Below are 20,108 nucleotides of genomic sequence, written 5' to 3' on the forward strand. Positions count from 1 at the left end.
AAAATGATCACTTATGAGGTATAAATTACCAGATTTTGAATTAGTATTGTTGGCAGTAAGTATAAATAAGTCACAGTATTATTAGGAAGGTAGCAGAAGGTCACAGCTGATAGCACTTTTCAAAATGGCCGCCAAAAGTTTACGAAAATTATATGTATGCAGTTAAAATGGTCACTTATGATGTATAATTTACCAGATTTTGATGAGTATTGCTGGCAGTAAAGTATAAACATTGGCTTCTGAAGATTTTCAACATTTGGGGGGCTGAAAGTTGAAAATTTTGTGTGGGCCACAGGCCACACTGGGGGGTGCGCGAGGAGTCCGCACCCCGGTACCCCAGGTCAACATAAAAAGTGGTAACCATGTGTGTTCTAAATTTCGCGGAAAAGGGGTATTTTGTTGACTGAAATCGCGGACCGCGAAATCGCGAAAAAAGGGGGTATTCTGAGCATTGTCTCCGCGAAATTTTTAAAAAAAGGGGCATTTCACATGTTCGTTCGATCGATGTCTTCAGCCCGAGTCTTCAGCCTCCATCCTCTGGCATTTCATTGATTCCGCCCTCAATCGTCACAGCGAGAGCGTCAGAAGGCAGCTTTTTTACTATTGGCACGGCGGTTTCCCGATATAGTTGTCTAGTGGGTGTTGCACGTATGCTCCCGCACGTTTTGAAGAGAACTGAATGAGCGACGCCGGTTCGTTCGTGAAGTAAATAAATCAAAGTAAGCTTACCGGGGCATTTGACATGTGTCAAACTAACAAAGCTGCCGAATTTGGATTTTCAATATTTGGAGTCATTGAAAAGGGGTGTCTGGAAATCTTCTCATTGAAAACCTTGAAAAAGGGGGTATTTTTTACCCTGATTTTGTCAGTGATTTGGCAAAAAAAGGGGGGTAAAATCAATGAAAAATCAGTGAAAAGGGGGGTTTTGAAAAAAGGAAGAACACACATGGTTACCACTTTTTATGTTGACCTGGGGTACCGGGGTCCGCACCCAAATTATTGAGGGGGCTGAGCCCCCCGGTTCCTAAGCCTAGGATAAATAAGTCAAGGTATTAATAGGAAGGTACCAAGGTCACAGTTGAGGGCGCTTTCAAAATAGTCGCCAAAATCCTATGAAGTATGTTTTGGGGTCACCTCAGGAACCTAAAAAAGTTAGTTTGGTTCGGTTGGGGGTTGCAAAGGAGTCCTAGCTCCCCGTTTTGAAAAATAATTGAATTAATTTAATCCTTGTTTAAAAAAGCTAGCTGTAAAATTTTATTCATATGGCTCATCATGTACCGATCACCGAGATAGTTATAATTCATTAATGACATTACTTTGAAGCCCGGTCTCGGTCTTGGTCTCGGACCTGCCTGTTTCGGTCTTGGTCTCGGTCTCGGACTGCCTGGTCTCGGTCTTGGTCTCGGATATGCCGATCTCGACTACAACATTGACACTAACTTTAACTTTGTGCGCAGTGTTGTGTTATTTACATGAGATTACATGGTGTGGTATTAAAGTGTACAACAGTATTGTAGTCGACCCCGCCCTATCCGAGACGGAGACTGAGACCAGGCAGTCCGAGACCGAGATCAAGACCGGCTGAAAGTAATATCATTATTGAATGATAACTATCTCGGTGACTGATAGATGATGAGCCATAAAATCCAAATTTAGTGCTAGCTTTTTAAAGCAAGGTTACCAAAATTCAATTATTTTTCAAGATATTTGATCCAAAACAAGAGAAATATACTATGGGAGCTAGGACCACTACCCCCGAACCGAACCAAACCAACTTTTTTAGGTTCCTGAGGTGACCCTGAAACATTTTGGCGGCTATTTTTAAAGCGCCCTCAACTGTGACCTCTTGGTACCTTTCTTTTAATACCTTGACTTATTTATACTTTACAACCAACAATACTCATCCAAAATCTGGTAAATTATATACAGGGTGTATCAAAATTAAGTATACAGTTTAAAAATGCCGCTAGATTAAAATGTATGAGGTCTTTGGTCAAATTTCTCTAAATGATAACTTAATCAGCATCTTGTCCTCCTAGAGCTGAAAAATCACTGGCGTGTGACCATTAATATGGATTTGGTGGCTACTTTTGTGAGCCGAGTACAAAAAGCAGTTGCGCGAAGTCAATTGGGTTTAAATGCCCAGTGCTTGTTACTGTTGTGTAGCCAAGAGAAACATGCAGGTGTACAGATCATTTGTGCTCATTGTTAGGGTTCCAATCCTGTGCATGTGTGAGTTACATAACACGTGACGTTTGGTAAATCTGGGCAACTATCTCCTCACATATGCTAGGTTTTACTTGACAAGGAGAATAGCAACATTAAAATGGATACTCCACAGTACACGCTAGAGCAAAGGGCCTTCCTTGTTGCAGTGTACCATCGCACCCAGAGCCTAGCAGAAGTGCTTTGGAGATTCGGTCAGCAGTACCCAAATGCACGTCCCCCTTCACGTGGCGCTATTTACAAAAATGTTGCGAAGTATCAGATAACTAGAACGAGTCGTAATCTGAACTGCTGCTAATATCCTAGCAGTCCGTAACACTCTGCAGGCAGGAGGTCAAATTAGCTGCCATCAAAATAGACTTGGAATACCATCCGCAACATTTAACAGAATAACTCGTTTATGACTTGCGATCTCATCCCTATCAGACGATAAGGAGACATCAACTTCATCAAGCAGATCACCAACGTCGCACTGTGTTCTGTCAGTGGCTTCTTGCCCGTCCTCTACGTTTCCTGGAAGATTTTATCATTGGCGATGAAGCAGAGTTGGCATTAAATGATTTCACAAGTCCTCCTGCAGATCTTGATGAACTTCAGAGACGCATAATTGCACAAGTTGACATTCTCAGGGAGGACAGACCTCTCATTAGACGAGGTGTGAACGCCATGTTGAGAAGAGACGAAATCTGCGTACAGAAGAATTGTGGGCATGTGAAAGACTAAGACTAAAACTGTCAATAACTATAAACATTAAAGAAAGTGATGACACTCTTTTGTGATTTGTATGTTGTTTTGATTTTAATTGACTTCGCGCAACTGCTTTTTGTACTCGGTTCACAAAAGTAGCCACCAAATTCCTATTATTGGTTACACGCTAGTGATTTTTAAGCTATAGGAGGACAAGATGTTGATTAAGTTATCAACTAGATAATTTTGCCCACTGACTTCATACTTTTTAATCTAGCGGCATTTTTCAAACTGTATACTTAATTTTGATACACCCTGTATACATCATAAGTGACCATTATGTGTTTTTCATAAACTTTTGGCGGCCATTTTGAAAAGCGCTCTCAGCTGTGACCATCTGGTACCTTCCCAATAATTATGTGTCTTATTTATACTTACTGCCAATAATACTAATTCAAAATCTGGTAAATTATACCTCTTACGTGATCATGTTAAGCGTATGCATATGGTTTTCATTGGGTTTTGGCAGTCATTTTGAAAAGCGCCCTCAACTGTGACCTCTTAGCACCTTCCAATTAATTCCTTGACATAGTTATACATTACTGCCATCAATACTAATCCAAATTCTGGTCAATTATATCTGTTACCTGACTATTTTAACTGTATAATTGCTTTACGTTGGATTTTGGTGGCCATTTTGAAAAAAGCGCCCTCACATTAAGATTCTCAGGTTACAGGCTTTTTACCTAATAAATTCTTGTTCCTCATGCAGAACTGGTGCAGAAAAACCATATGAGAATTTCTCATTTTCTTAGTGGTGCTTCCCTCATTTTAAACGGTCTAATGCAACACCATTAACATTTTCAGCAAGTAGTGCAAGATGGGGAGTTTTTATGACCAGGAGTATATACCTTAAAGTCATCCATTTTGTTTTGATAAACATAGTTGGGTTTTAAAAGTATCTCAGATGTAATTTGAGCAACAATACTCTACAATCAAACTCCAGCATTACTACGATTGGATCAGGGAGATGTATAATAGCATGTTTTTCTACTGAATCAGATCGAATTATTTACACGTCACGTGATGCCCAAATTCTGTATATGCCCAAAAATTTTCTTCTATCACCTGAAAGGGCATAATGTCATTGTTGTATTTACCAAGAATGGAGAAATATAATTCACCTCGAGGGCGGGTGTAAGAACTTAAAGTTGACCATGAAAATTCTTGTTTTTTCAACTTCTGAAAATGTGAAATTTCAACGTGGCAACAGGGTATCAATCTGGCAACACTGACTCATTAAAATTGGGTAATTGTAAGACAATTGCTAGGGTTACTCAACTGTGAAGTCCGCTTGGGTAAAAAATCTACCACCTTTATGTGCGGTTTTTGCAAAGTTTGTACTTTTTCACGAGTGAAATCGGAGAAATTATGGTGTTTTTTAACCTAAAATCAACAAAAACAAGGTAGGCCTGTTACCATGGCAACAAAGGGATGCTGAATTTTTAAAATATCTTTTTTTGCATTGGGGCCCAATAGCTTCTATCTCCCAGACTTGGAGCAAAATCCAAGAGATGACGTGTCCAAAAGTTTGTCAATCTAGAAAAAATTTGCTCTTAAGTGGCGTAAATAGTTTTGCTGACCTGCGCAGTACGGCATTTTTGGTCTGGTTGACAGGACTTCATACGCAAACTAGTCTTTTTAATTCGGTCTTCAATTATAAATGCCTTTAATTTCATACAAAATTGTACCAATGGGCGCGTTTTGAATGAAGTCCAAAATATTACTCCACAAGGGCGCCTTTGTAATCAATCTTTATATACTTCACGAGCTCTCCGCATAATTTTAACACTTTCTTGTTTTTAAGGTGTAACCTCCAGTGTTGAAATAACGCCGCCTACATTTTCTGAGTCCGTACGGGGGCAAGTGATCAATGGTGACACCCTGCAGTTATATGAAGGGGACACATACCTCATGACTTGTCGAACACAGGGAGCGGATCCAGATGAAGAGATCTTATGGACAATTGACGATTGCAATGGTAATAACAGGGTTAGATAAATTTGTTCAACTGGACTTGCGGTGTTTGATCATCAGGCCTAATTATGTTGATTTGGCTCTGTGATATTAACCTGTTGAACTTGTTCGACATGTTCGAAGTGCTAATATCAGTGGCGTACCGTGGTCGCCCCAACCCCGGGGGGCTGAAGAAAATTAAATTTTGCCGCCCCTTCCTCAACAGCCCGAAAAGGTTGACCCAATTTTTTTCTCGGTCGTTTGAAAAAGTGAAGAGCAAAAAAAAAAAAAAAAAAGGGTTTCAGGCGCATTTTTATGCTTTATCAAATTTCCCCCCCTTTTTTATTTACTAATTCTTTTTGGCGCCCTCTTCGTTTTTGCCGCACCTGTTTTTGCCGCCAAATCCCCCCAAAATACGTGCATGAATATGACAGAGGAAGAAGAGAAACGAAGAAAAATGAGACAAATAGAAGGACAGGAAAAAGGTGAGAAGATGAAGAAATGGAACAAGAAGAAAGAGAATGAGAGGAAGAAAACGGAAATGAAGTAGAAGGAAAGAAAGTGTAGAAGAAGAAAGAGCAAGAAAAGGAGAAAACGGAAAAGAAGAAAAGGTAGAATACTTCAAACCATGATAATTATTGTCATAATAAAAATCGGTGTTGCCTCATCTTATGTGTGTAACTGAATACCGATAACGTAACTCTATCCTAACCTTATGAGCTCTTAAGAATATCTCTGAACATTTACCCATAATACACTGATATGGACAGTGATACATGATAAGCATGTGACTGCTTTAATGAATATCTCTGAACGCTTACCCATAAGTGTGACTGCTTTAATGAATATCTCAGAACGCTTTACCTATAAGTGTGACTGCTTATTGCCATCTCTGAACACTTGCCCATATCAGGGATAAGCACTGCTTATGAATTTATCTGACAATTATTATAAGCAGTGATAAGCATGTGACTGCTTACATCTGAACACTCACCCATAAGCAGTGATTAGCACTGCTTATGAATATATCTGAACACTTACTATAAGCAGTGATCAGCATGTGACTGTTACATCTGAACACTCACCCATAAGCAGTGATTAGCACTGCTTATGAATATATCTGAACACTTACTATAAGCAGTGATCAGCATGTGACTGCTTACATCTGAACACTCACCCATAAGTAGTGATTAGCACTGCTTATGAATATATCTGAACACTTACTATAAGCAGTGATCAGCATGTGACTGCTTACATCTGAACACTCACCCATAAGCAGTGATTAGCACTGCTTATGAATATATCTGAACACTTACTATAAGCAGTGATCAGCACGTGACTGCTTACATAAGCAGTGATTAGCACTGCTTATGCATATATCTGAACACTTACTATAAGCAGTGATCAGCATGTGACTGCTTACATCTGAACACTCACTCATAAACAGTGATTAGCACTGCTTATGAATATATCTGAACACTTACTATAAGCAGTGATCAGCATGTGACTGCTTACATCTGAACACTCACCCATAAGCAGTGATTAACACTGCTTATGAATATATCTGAACACTTACTATAAGCAGTGATCGGCATGTGACTGCTTACATCTGAACACTCACCCATAAACAGTGATTAGCACTGCTTATGAATATATCTGAACACTTACTATAAGCAGTGATCGGCATGTGACTGCTTACATCTGAACACTCACCCATAAGCAGTGATTAACACTGCTTATGAATATTTCTGAACACTTACTATAATCAGTGATCGGCACGTGACTGCTTACATCTGAACACTCACCCATAAGCAGTAATTAACACTGCTTATGAATATATCTGAACACTTACTATAAGCAGTGATCAGCACGTGACTGCTTACATCTGAACACTCACCCATAAACAGTGATTAGCACTGCTTATGAATATATCTGAACACTTACTATAAGCAGTGATCGGCATGTGACTGCTTACATCTGAACACTCACCCATAAGCAGTGATTAGCACTGCTTATGAATATATCTGAACACTTACTATAAGCAGTGATCAGCATGTAACTGCTTACATCTGAACACTCACCCATAAGCAGTGATATCACTGCTTATGAATATCTCTGAACACTTACTATAAGCAGTAATAAGCATGTGACTAATCTAATCCTATATGGTATGCCGGTATCGGATGCTTAATATGTAAATGATTATCTTCTGTAGGTGGCTCAATGACAGTACTTCGACAGAGACAATATACTGAAGAGAATGCGAATTGCGTCGCTCAAGACGATGCTGATGTTCTAGATTTCTCTCCCAGATTTCCGCTAGAACAAGGGTTCTGTCTGAGATGTACATCAGGAGGAGTATCTCATGAATATACATTAGATATCATACGTAAGTATTATATTAAGTGGGTGTGCAAGTATGTTTGTGTGGGTGTGCACTTTGTTTCTGGGGTATAACTCATGACTCCCACAAAGCAAAATTAGCTTATAGGACCAAATATGGCATAAAACGCGTGGAGGTACTCACAAGTAGGAGGGGAGGGGTAAGTGGGTCTGTGTGAAAAAACGTTCTCACAAACTATTGGTACGTTTTTTGTACCCCACAAGGATGGTGTGTTAAGAAATATACCCCAAGAAAGAACCACTGGCTATTTCATACACACATAATGCTCTGATGCAGAACCCACAAGAATGTAGTTGGTAGGTGTGTGGATGTGTGTTGGGGGGGGGGTGCAGGGAATTTAGTGGTTTTGGTGATGGGTATAGGGGTGTGGGGTGTAGGGGCGTGTGTGTGACCGTTTTTCTATGCCTGCCCGTCTGTGTCAGAGCAAGCAAGCGAGTGTTATGTCTTTGATTTAGGATGTCTGTTTCAAGAAACCGCTATTTTTACAACGTGTTAAAGGACAACAAAGTAAACTAATTGTGGGATAGGCTTTTACGACGGGAATTCATAACAATAGTGGGTTTTTAGCGGGTTCTAAAACGGCGAACCCGCTAAAGACCCACTAATTGTAACAAAGTAAACCATCAATTTCTTACCATGCACAACAAAATACGGCAATGAACCAAGGTGATGGGTGTGTGTATGGTGTGAGCAAAGTTGGCGCTGTATCTCGATATTAAAATTGACTTCATTTCTTTGTATCTTTTTCTACGGTAAAATGTACAGCGTTGTCAGGATTATGTCCAGCTACCAGCGCCGTTATCTGGGAATATACGGGTAGTAACAGCAACAAAAGACCCTTTTACTACACTGAGGATGAACTATTGCCCGGATTTACCCAACCGACTGTCATTATAAACGCCGAAGAAGAACGTCAGCTTAACTGTACCTCGTATGAGTCTGCACCAGTCACCTACATCGCGTGGCGTACACCTAGTGGCACACTAGACACCGATAAGTTCATCTCGTCAGATTGTGCGTACGTGTATGAGGAAAGCGCTGTTTCTTCCCAGGTTAGCGTGACCAAGTACGACACGACGAAGTGTGTAAATCTGGTACTTGATTATGACTGGCATCGGGCTCAGATACAGTGCACTGCTACCAATATCGCGGACTTAAGTGGCGTAAATAGTTTAGCTGTTAATGTGTATTTATGCGGTAAGTATATTATTAACATTCTCATTTTTCAATTTTTTAATTTTTTTTTATTCAAAAATTTCAGAATTGTAAATTTTCATGATCATTTTTGAAATCAGTATTAAAAATGCGTCAAAATGAGTACAAACAAGCCAAGTATTGGTTCAGTGGTTTTTAAGAAAGTTCTTGATATTTTGCTGAAATACCTTAGAAATTTGATAGTTAGCATAATGTGCTTACTGTAGAGCGCTATTAAAACATGCAAACAAGAAGAGCCCCATCCACAAAAGTGTAAAGGGTGTTAAGGAAATCATCGATATACATAGTTATATACGAGCAAGTAAACGTGCAAATATGTGTCTCTCAACCCCATTAGCTCAGGTGGTAAAGTGCCGGACTTTGGTACAATTTCATGTTTTCAAAAGCGCTCGATAGTAAGCACATATGCTAACTATCGCGTTTTTACGGTATCTTAAAACTTGGGACTTTTTATGTTGAAGCCTATGGTTAGCATGCATAGCATTTAAGGCACGACGTTTCGTTTGGTGCTTTAGCGATATCGGTGACCCGATATGTACCGATGTATCTTCTATGGTAACGATAGAAGCCTCAATAAACATATCAAAACATTACAATGAGATACAAACGGGGATCATCTTGCAATGCCATTAATTCTCTTTACATTATTATACTATTAAGTAAACATGACGATCTGTCCAGTTTCGCAATTTGTCAAGATCATTATATGCATGTCAAATGTTTTAAAACGACTATGAATCATAGTTTACGTCTCCTTGGGGTTCATGTATCTTCTGACCTCTCTTGGAATGAACATGTGTCCAATGTTACAAAAAAGTCCAATAGACTTATAGGCTTCCTCAGGACTGTTGTTGGTAAACAAAATCAAAACATCCTGCTCACACTTTATCGTTCTCTTGTTTTACCGGTCATAGATTTTTGTTCATCAGTTTGGTTTGTATATCGTAAAAATCACATTAATAATTTGGAACTTATCCAAAGGCGGGCATTAAGATTTATTTTGGGTCAGAGAAGGGGGGATCAATCTTACAGGGAGCGTCTTCAACAACTCAATCTTATGGATCTTAATAACAGGAGGAAATATTTATCTATTTGTTTTGCTTGCCAGTGTATTTCAAATTCAAATTCTTATGTCTTTCATTTCAGCAACTGGACTGTAAACATTTGCTATCTTGACAATTTGCTTTTTAACAATCACATCACCCCAAAAACCGATAGTTTTAAATATACCATCAGTGTCAATTTTCCCCGTCTTTGGAATGCACTTCCGGTGTCCATCAGGGATCAGTTTATTTTATATAAAAATATGAGGCCATTCAAAAGCCACCTTAAAACACATTTTTATTGAAATGACTATGCAAGAGCTGGAGCTGGACTCCTAAATTTTATGTTATTGTTGATGAAATATGTGTAATGTGTAATATGTAACTTATTCTAAATGTGCAATATTTAATACTTAATATTTATGTTTTGAGTTCACTTGTGTCGGTGGGTTGGAGGGGTCACACCCCTTGGGTGATAGTGTTCACGCTCCTGGCTCCTCTTGGCTAGCCTACCGGGACAATCTTTTATAATTTTTATTTTATGACATGCTTTGTATGTGTATTTTTGATGTATTTTAGCCAGTTATGTAAATAAATAAATAAATAAATGAATAGTCACCAATTTGCAACTGCTTAAAGTTCATCTATCACCTTTTACGCATGAAAACCATTGTCGACAGACTTCTAAACTTTTTTACCAATACTTTCAGTTCCATGTGAAGTCAACCTGGAACTCATAGCCTACAACTTCCAAGGTAACCCATACCAAGTTAATCATGGTTCTGGTATATCACTCGAGGCTAATGGGGAGCCTAGGACTTTGTCCTGCATCAATCGTGGAGCGAGAGGACTGGAGTCCAATGATAAGCCTTGGATAGATATCCAAATCAAAGAAGCAGGAAGCAGTGGATATGTTACGTTGACTGAAGCGGATGGAGTGGAGGTAAGACCGTATTAACCCCCTGAGCACTACCTGCCGATCTAACATTATCTCTGATTGGTCAATTACACAATATTTTCACTTTAATCACCAATCAGAAAGGAGCTTTCCAAATAATTCACCCCAATTTTTTTGTGTGGTGAAATTATTCTAACAATGTTTCTGATTGGGCCAATTGTTAATGAAAACTTCTTTTTGACCAATCGGCAGGTAGTTCTCATGGGGTTAAAGTGCAGTGACATGCCGGGCACCACAAGAGAATTTGTGGTGTTATAGTATTAACGTAGGAAAGCTGCGATCCAGGAAAATCGAACTGTTTCAATGCAGTATTCATAAAGGGTATGACGCGTAGTAGCCAATTACATGTCCCGTTACAGCGAATTTTTAATTTAAAAAAGCTAAGAGCGCAATAGGTAAAACCTCGCAATATTAGATTAGAAATTCTTCTGCTGAGAAACTCGTAATTAAAAAAAAATGACAACATTATTGCTGTCTTGCCTGTTTCTTATTAAAACAAGCTCTAGCGCGAATAAGAGTACAGGGACGAACGCGGAAACTTCCACAGTAAACACTCTTGCTTCTGATGTCGGTTCAACTTTAGAAAAGCCCCGCAGGGCTTGTAAGCCTAAATGACTTATAAAAAGAAACCTACTGAATATTCTTCATATTCTCCGCCTTAGCTCGGCAGTCCCGGTCTATACGTCACGCTGCCATTACGGCATACAGTCCTTGATACCCTGACCAAAAACTATGTCCGTACACCTAATAAACTACGGCTTTATCTTACCTACTTAACCACAAGCATGTTTCCATTATATATATGCATATATATTTGTACATATCTGATTTGAATTTAAAGTTAATATAGGACCAAAATGTGAGCGTTCTAGAATCCAAAAGGCCTGTCCTCAAGTTGGTCATAGTACACACATTAGATTCCACTGTATGAAGTTTTATAAAAGAAATTTATATAGAAAATGATTTATTTAAACATATTAAACATCATTATGTCCATTTACAACAGTTGATATACGAAAGGCGGTTATCCGATGATCCACAATACAGTGAGGCTAAGTACGAAAATCTGTGGGAAGTACGCAAGGATATTACTTTGAGCGCCGAAAGCAACTTCAACTTGGAGGGCGCTGTTTTGTCATGTTTTTGCAGAAATCGAGTGTACGGACGTATGTCGGAAGCCCGTCAAGAAGCCACTCTGAGAGTTTTTGGTAAGATGTCGCTATTTGCAGTTTTGTTGATAAATGAATTTTAGTTCTGAAGATGAAGATTGTAAAACGTTGTTTGGTTATTCTGCAACTCTATTACACACTTCATACTGATGGTGTTTATAATAAGAACGTTGCGTTCAAATGTGCGTCAAAGTACAAAATTGATGGAAAAGTGTACATACGAGAAAACCCAGAGTTTTTCGGAACTAGAGATAGATGCCGTTGGTAGCGTCTGGCCAGATGAAGGGGGCCCGGGAAGGGGCTATACCCGGCTACGTGTACATGTATAGACCCGTGACGTCACGCAGACGTCACGGGTCTATTCGATCTGTCGATTAAATGCACTTTTTTGGCCCAGATCTATGCTGTTTCGTATATTTATCAGCGTTTCCAACCCTTTTGAAACTATTCTAAGGCATTCCATGCGCTACAATGTCAAAATTGTGGCTACATCATAGATATCTCGGGCATCTCAGAGCATTACCTGTTTTTTCTTTATTTATAAGGAGTTACTTTAATAAATCACACACAAGAATATAAGTGAATCCCTTTTAAGGGAGCGAAGTGCCCCATTAACTGGCTTCAAAGTATCCCTTTAGCGTTCTGCCTTAGGTTCAAAGGACCTCATACAGTAACTATAATACATTAACTATAATACCAACATTCTATTAGCATTTTCGTTACTTATTTTTCTTATTTGTAGCTATCTGTATACGCAGTTGTACAAAATCGAAAACAGATTAGAAAACTGAAAGATGTGGTGATGAATGTCTTACCAATACCGTAAAACCTCGTCTATAAGCATATATAATGCTTCTGATGAAAGCTAAATTAATGCAGGTGCCATTATGGTGTTTTTAAGCAAATAAATGACACATACGAGCATATACAAACAAGTATTATTGTAAGACCAATCTTTTGTATTGGCATATTTATGCTAGTTTCGTATGAACTTAGCTTAAATCAAAAACACTATATATGCTTGTAGACTTGTTTTACGGTATAATTACCCTTTTTGACAGATACTCCTTTGATTGACGGCAACTTCTTTATGGTGCAAGGATATCCATATAACTTGGACGATGTTAGTAATACCGATGTAGTAGTAGTCACGTACGGTCCATTTTATAGTGAATCGGACAGAAAGAAGAGGGAGGCTGCAGAGATTCTTCAACTTACATGTATAGCTAGAGGAACAAGGTATAATAAATAAGTCGGTTTATTTAACCACATGGACACTACTAGTCATCTAACAGCATTTCTGATTGGTTGATAACTTGAAATGCTCATTTCAATTGCGAATTATGATTGGGCTTTAAACTCTTTATGGTCAAACTTGCATTTGCAGATAATCTTATTAATACCCTCCTTGATTGATTCAAAATTGGATACGATATTCATTTTGGCCAATCGGCAGGTAATTCTCATGATATTAAAGTTTGCCATGCAATACGGTAGGTTACTTACCACTGTTGCATGACTTGCGGCCATTCTCTTTGAAGAAAAAGAAGCAAGCAACAGAAAGAACGAAATAATGCGAACAAACATAAACAACCATGCATCCAATCAATCAACCAGCTAAACCAACCAAATCTCAGTCAACCACCCAACATATGCCCAAGAAAACAAGTAACCAACAACCAAACAACTAACCAACCAATCAATATAGACTTTTTGTTGAGTCATGATTCGCGACTCAAGAAAAATGGATGTGACTCGACTCGACTAAAAGCACTGAAGTAACTTGATTGAGTGTACTTGACTCAACCTGATTTGATAGGGCTAATGACCCCAGACCAACCTGAGTTAAAATGACCGGACTATAAGTCTGTATACGTCAACCAACCAAGAAAACAAAACAATGCACACACTATAATAGTCTGTATACCTTCCTCGAGTCAGTAATTTAGATATTGTTTTTAATTTTATCTAAAATGTAATGATGAGAAGTATATAAAAGTATACATTTTCAAAAAGGAAATGATGCACGGGATCCCGCTAGCATAACAGATTCCTTCAAAAAGTAACATTTTTTTGAGAAAGTCTCAAAATTTGATTATACTTACTGACTCGTGGACTACTAGTATATAACAACAACTAAGCACTAACTTCTTGCTGCTGCTGTTTTTTGTCTACTTCGTTATTATTAGACCAGCAGTTGATATCACGTGGCGGTTAGACGGCGACATAATATCAGATGAATACATTGAGGTCTCCATTGAGAACAGCATCTTGAATATCGGAGCTGGACAGCAGCTTGTAGATACTATCAGCACGTTGACCTTCGAGGAAGTATTGCGTGAATTTCATTATAAGAATGTGACTTGCGAAGCCGCATCTGGTAGCGGTGGGCTGATTGTGCGATCAGCCAGGATTATCGTCCTATGTAAGTATGCGCTACAGGTATAATTATTTTAATGAAGTGTAATTAAGTCTTCTTCTGTTTTAGCTGTTCGTGATTTCAGGCTGCAGCGTTTCGTGATGGTTTTGCAATCGCTTTCAAAGGTCTTAATCATACACGGCTTGAATACCTTTGTACACAATTATTAGTATAGGCAACAAAATTTGAATATTATTTTTCGCCCCTAATATGTGACCGTACACCACGAATGAGCCGTAAATGTCCTCAATTGTATTCTGAGTTACAGTGTAAAATGGGCATGAAGGTCATATTCATAGGTATTTCAATTTGGTGCTACGTGTATCTCATTAAATGAGGTACACGTAGCACCAAATTGAGGTACCTATGAATACGACCTTCATGCCCATTTTACACTGTAACTCAGAATACAATTGAGGACATTTACGGCTCATTCGTGCTGTACGGTCACATATTTCACTTTGTTAATTACAAATACGTATATCCTATGGTTGGCAAACTTTAACAATCAAATATGAATGTTGCCCAATATTTTAGACTGTTGATATTTGACACAAATTCTACATTAATTTTCCTCTGTAGCGCCACCCGATACACCATTGGAACTTGAAGGAGAATACGTTGTACAAGAAGGCGAACGAGTCACGTTAGAATGTGAAGCAGTGAATGGCTACCCGGCAGGAATGTTCCAATGGAGGGATGTTAAGAGAGGTGTCATCCTTGCGGCAGACAGACACGAAATAGAGTTACTGGAAAATTATCGTTTTGAACAAGAAAGCTATTTCAGGTAATGTGTGCATCTTATCACTTTCATATTGTATTTCGTTTCACATTCATAATGTTCATTTGGAGAAAGCTTAAGTAGTTATGTACAGAAAAAATATTAATTGAAAATAATAAACCAAACCCAGCCTAAAGCGTGTTTTCTTTAACCGTTTTACCTTTGACCTTTTCTTTGTTTTATATTCAGTTTCGTTGCATCTAAGGAAGACAACGGGAGAGTGATATCATGTGAATTTTTGCAAGATCATGATGAATATGGATTTACCGCTTTGACGACGACTCAATCAATTGAAGTCAGTGTCAATTGTAAGTTATTACAAAATTTTCAATATTACACTAATTTTGCCCATGCAGAATCAATGTGTTTAAAGATGCGCAGGGCAATATTTGGTCAATTTCCCCCATTTTTTTTTGCAAAATGAATCCTTGACAGGTTACCACAAACTGTACTTTTTCGCATAGGATTCTCCGACTCCATCAGTCTTACTTTGTGGAGGAACGTCTTTAATTTCCTGGTCATTTGTCGGATTGTAACTGTAAGCACGGATTTTTTAATTCTCCCTGCACGGATTGTTTCATGTTATTCGCACTGCACGGACGTGCCAGGAGGCACATTAAAATAGCCCCTGGTCGTAAGTTGTAAAAATTGACATTTGCTGAATCATAACTATAATTCTGGTTTTATTATTGTCATAATCATTATATATTTCTTTCAGATTGTCCATCAACCTCGGCTCAACTTACCGGATGTCCAAACTCACCTATTCTCCCTGGTCAACCAATCACCATTGCATGTCAATCAGGCATTACAGACCCGGCATCATATCTGGCATACCTCGTCGACGACGTCGAGCTACCACCTTCCCCGCCAACTTCAACGGTCGAGATGGGTTACGGTCACGTGACAACTCAACATTTAACCCGCGCATTCAGCGCATCGGACAGTGGCGTCAAAGTTCAGTGTTGTCATAGGACAGTCGTTGATGGCATGGCTTGTCCTGGATTTTGCAGTGATGATTGTTCCATCAACGTACAGGATGGTAAGTTTAAGGGTAGATGCGGTATTTTGGTCGAAGCAGCCACTGTCTAAATCAATATATTATTGAAAAATAACAAAAATTGTTGTTGTTTCAGCCCTCTTTACAACATAACTCAAGAACCACAGGACTTACAAAAGTATATCTGTGATATTTGAATTCTTCTATACACTCGCTATGAAATGATCAATGCAATTTTTGCCAAAGCTCACTACCATTGGCAAGATGCTGTGAACTACCAAATCGCAACAGTTTAAAATAGCTGCTATCCTTAAACAGTGTAATTGTCCCGGGATCCAAATATTAAAAGTGGAAAACCGTCTGTATTTAATTGTATGAAAAAGAAGCTCACATATTAAGACATAACTTGACATTAAGTCCCGGCATAAGTTCAAAAATTATTTCATTTAACAAAAATATTTCTGCTTATTTCCCCATTTGCAGAAATTCCAATTCCACCTGGCCAAGGTAAGTACATAGTTAACAAACTGTTCTTTATACACACACAATTTTCTCAAGATAGTATTAATATTAAAGGTCACATTCAATGTGAACTTAAAGGGCAGGTCTATAGCAAAAACAACATATCATTGGCAAGCTAATATTATAAGGACAATGAAAATGACTCCTTTTTTGAGAAAATAAGACGTTTAAAATCGAACGAGACAGATTTGGCCTAGAAAACCGGTGACGTCATGAAATGAGATGTGCCCGCTGTGAGAAAAGGGACTATAAACGCTCTCAATGGACAGAACGTATACTGTTGTTGTTCACAGAAAAAAATTCCAAATTAAGTATTACATATTTCATGGTTTTTAATCATATGGATAAAATCAGCCGCTTCTTTTTTATATATTAGACAATTGTGATATTACAATTCATATGTATATCAATATCATGAGAAATATTAGGCCTAAAAAATAAATACACAATTTGAGCTTAGAATTTTATCTGAGACTAGCATATAAACCGTGTTAGTCCACAAACTCATGTATCTGATTTCCCTGTATATTGCAATGCTATAGTTTCAGTTGGATTAAATGTTACAAAGCAAACGCATAGTAACAATTACTGTGTGGGCTTTGTTCCCGAAAGAGAACAATACCGTGCATATTGTTATGCAGCATTGTTATGGTAAGTAATAGTACAACTCATTGTTGCTAATGTCAAACTTGTCAAAGTGATTGTGATTGTATGATGAGAGCACGATAAAGTGTCCGCTTCATTTACCTACGTCATCAGTCAAACGGGGGAGAACATGTACGCTTCAAACGGCGGAAGAACACGTACGAGGCTGAACTTTACCCACACAATTTCTCCTTTTTCAGGAGAAATACACACAAAAAATTGCAACAAGTGTCAACTTGTAATGTAATAATTATTATCTTCGAATAGAGATAAACTTGTTTTGCTATAGACCTGCCCTTTAAAGATTAAGTTCAGGTATGCATTTTAGGTGATAAAAATCAGATATAACAAAAACGTTAGTTGCTGCTGAATTTGTTGAACCTGTATGATTTTAAATTCAAACCAACATTCTCATTACCAGGGTGCCGTTGGGTTCGTATAAGGTTGACATTGGAGAATATCAATGGTAACAATGCCGCGTGGGAGGAGGCTTATGAGAATCGGCTTTCGTCTGAATATCAATACCTCACATCAAGGTTGATAGATGTTGTAAGTATAGACATATATATATATATAGTATTTTGAATATAATGTAACAACATGAAGGTGTGCTTTTACATTGGCAATCAACTTATATAGGTTATAATTATAAGATATGTAAGATTTAGCCAATTTTTGTTCTTTATAGCTCATTTTTGAACATTTTCGTCAAAGTTTGCCCCCTCTGAAAAAGTGCTGGCTACGCAACGATCAGGAGGAGTGAGTTGAAACCCAGGGTTGATACAATCCAGGAAGTAGTCCTAAGCGTTTACATTCAGTCATCATCAATGAGTTAACGAAATTCTGTTTCCAAATACACAGTTCAAACAAGTGTACGATGTGTTGCCAGACCACAGAAGCACTGTGATACCTATAATCCGTCGCGCACCAGAAGACCTCATTCAAGTAATGATAGGACTAGAGTTCCATTACCCATATGGAAGTTCCCTTCCTGCAATACGCCAGGCTCTGACCAGAAATCTTGATGTGAATGGCGTCATCAGAGTTGATCAAGATTATGGTTACGCATTTGATGTTCTTCCAGAGAGCATTGGCGAAGAATGTAAGTGTTTATTTTTTTAAAGATCAAAATCAGATTTAAAGAATTTTCGATTTGTCGAAAGTGAAGAAACTTACTATTTTCTATCAGACAGTTTCGTCAGTGAACCACTGACTTTTTCTAAGCTTGCTGTTATTGTGATGATTCAATAACTGATGACTGGCGGGGGATAACCATATGCGTTACAAATATAATGTACGAAAAAATCGCTGGCGGGAAATTATGTCACTTCCGGTATCGATGTTGGTCTTGCTATAGCAGTCTCCAACTGTGGATCATAAAAGTGACGTAGATTGTAGATCCCCTCGTCTCCGTTCATAACTCCTCGTCCTTCCTTCTGATCTGAATTGATTCTTTGATACATCTTGTTTTTCTATCACTCTCTTTGTGTAAGATTTTTAACTCCTCCAATTGAAAAATCAAAAACATTTGGTAATTCGTTAATTACCAAACCTAATGAACCTGTTTCAAGTTCAATATTAGTAAATGTACCGTTAATGTTAATAACTGTGTCGCTGCTTGATATTCGAGGCACAGTATCATCGCCCCGATATCTTCATGGCAGAAATCGCCATGGTATGTTGAATCTACCGCCACGCATGGCCATTTTGTATCGACCTGTTTAATAGTTTTGAGTCGCATAATGGCCCGAAGGACATCTGACTAAGGCTACTGACAATTACCCCGATTAGCTCGGTGACTGACCTCGCTGTGTGTCAGTAGAGCATGGTCGACCATAGGTCATATTCTTTTAGACTACCTCCATGATTGGCCTATACACTGCGCTATATAATTCGGCACATATAAATCAGAATTATTGTCAGTTTTTGACTCAAGACGCAAGCTACTGTCTCAAGACGCAAGCTAACGACTATCATATCTGTTCAAAATATATATTCAAGTGCAAGGAACCACATCTGGTTTCTTTATACGAAATCATTTACGGGAGATATTCATCTTTTTCTACCCCGGTATCCAAAGATTTTCGTCTCATATCAAACTCGTGCATAGCAAATTCACGTGTATCGATCCCGGGTATTTATTTTAGTATCACTACTGACAAAGTAATTATCAGCCAGGCGATGTCGGTGTGCGAGGTAACAAAACAAATCAACGATTTACTTTATTTTAGTGAAGATGATAGCGATATAAAGCACCAAATTTATTACTTTGCATTTCTATTCCTGTTCCAGTTCATAATTGTTTCTGTTGTTGTTAATGGTGTCCTTCTTCTTCTCTTCTTCTAAGTTATTCCAAACAAACAAACAAACAAACAAATAAACACCTCAAAAAACAACTACACACCCAAATAAACAAACGAATATAATACTTCTACGACGATAATTTGGTTTCTCCGCTCTTTTACCTTCAGGTGTATGCCCGCAGACTTTCTGCCTTCGTGGGCCTTCGTGCGTGCCAAGTGAAGAAGATTATTCAAGTTCTTGCCAGTGAGTAAGCCCTTCTATGAGTAAATATATCTTTGATGCCCTTGAGGCATAAACTCAGTGCGAATGTGGGGAGGGGCGGTCCCCTCGTCAGAATAGTGAAAGAAGAAGACAAAAATGATGATCGTTTAGGAAATTTTGACAAAACAATTGCTAAATTTTCCAACTCCGAGGTTTGGACCCCTCTTTCAAAAACCTGGATCCGTTCCTGCATCTGTTCCAAAAATGTGACATTTCTTTGGGGCTTGTGATAAAATAACCACGTCTTCGTTTCATCATCAAAATAAATAAATAAATAATAGCCGATAATGAAACATTACATTTTCATTTTGCTCTTATAGATGCCCGAACAATTATGCGCCACCACGATGTGAACCAATTGAACGTAAGTACAAACACATCACATAATACGCACATACACACCTATTCTTTGTAAATATCTGCACCTACTAAAGTCGGTAATACCGAACAAGTGTTTT

At 38.3% G+C, this 20,108-nt stretch overlaps 1 protein-coding gene across 1 annotated transcript in view; it reads left to right on the forward strand.

Moving 5' to 3' along the window:
• Positions 1-20,108, forward strand: part of LOC140141657 (uncharacterized) — a 48,324-nt gene that overhangs the window by 22,459 nt on the left and 5,757 nt on the right. Inside the window, exons 9-23 of the mRNA XM_072163569.1 lie at positions 4,781-4,954; positions 7,145-7,318; positions 8,099-8,530; positions 10,302-10,534; positions 11,556-11,757; positions 12,780-12,957; positions 13,908-14,143; positions 14,720-14,924; positions 15,108-15,226; positions 15,637-15,960; positions 16,402-16,425; positions 17,507-17,634; positions 17,947-18,187; positions 19,557-19,632; positions 19,971-20,014. Of these exons, the coding sequence (XP_072019670.1) occupies positions 4,781-4,954; positions 7,145-7,318; positions 8,099-8,530; positions 10,302-10,534; positions 11,556-11,757; positions 12,780-12,957; positions 13,908-14,143; positions 14,720-14,924; positions 15,108-15,226; positions 15,637-15,960; positions 16,402-16,425; positions 17,507-17,634; positions 17,947-18,187; positions 19,557-19,632; positions 19,971-20,014 (2,790 nt within the window). The remainder of the gene's footprint in view (positions 1-4,780; positions 4,955-7,144; positions 7,319-8,098; positions 8,531-10,301; positions 10,535-11,555; positions 11,758-12,779; positions 12,958-13,907; positions 14,144-14,719; positions 14,925-15,107; positions 15,227-15,636; positions 15,961-16,401; positions 16,426-17,506; positions 17,635-17,946; positions 18,188-19,556; positions 19,633-19,970; positions 20,015-20,108) is intronic.

This window comes from Amphiura filiformis, chromosome 19, assembly GCF_039555335.1.
Source record: "Amphiura filiformis chromosome 19, Afil_fr2py, whole genome shotgun sequence".
NCBI classification, from domain to species: Eukaryota; Metazoa; Echinodermata; class Ophiuroidea; order Amphilepidida; family Amphiuridae; genus Amphiura; species Amphiura filiformis.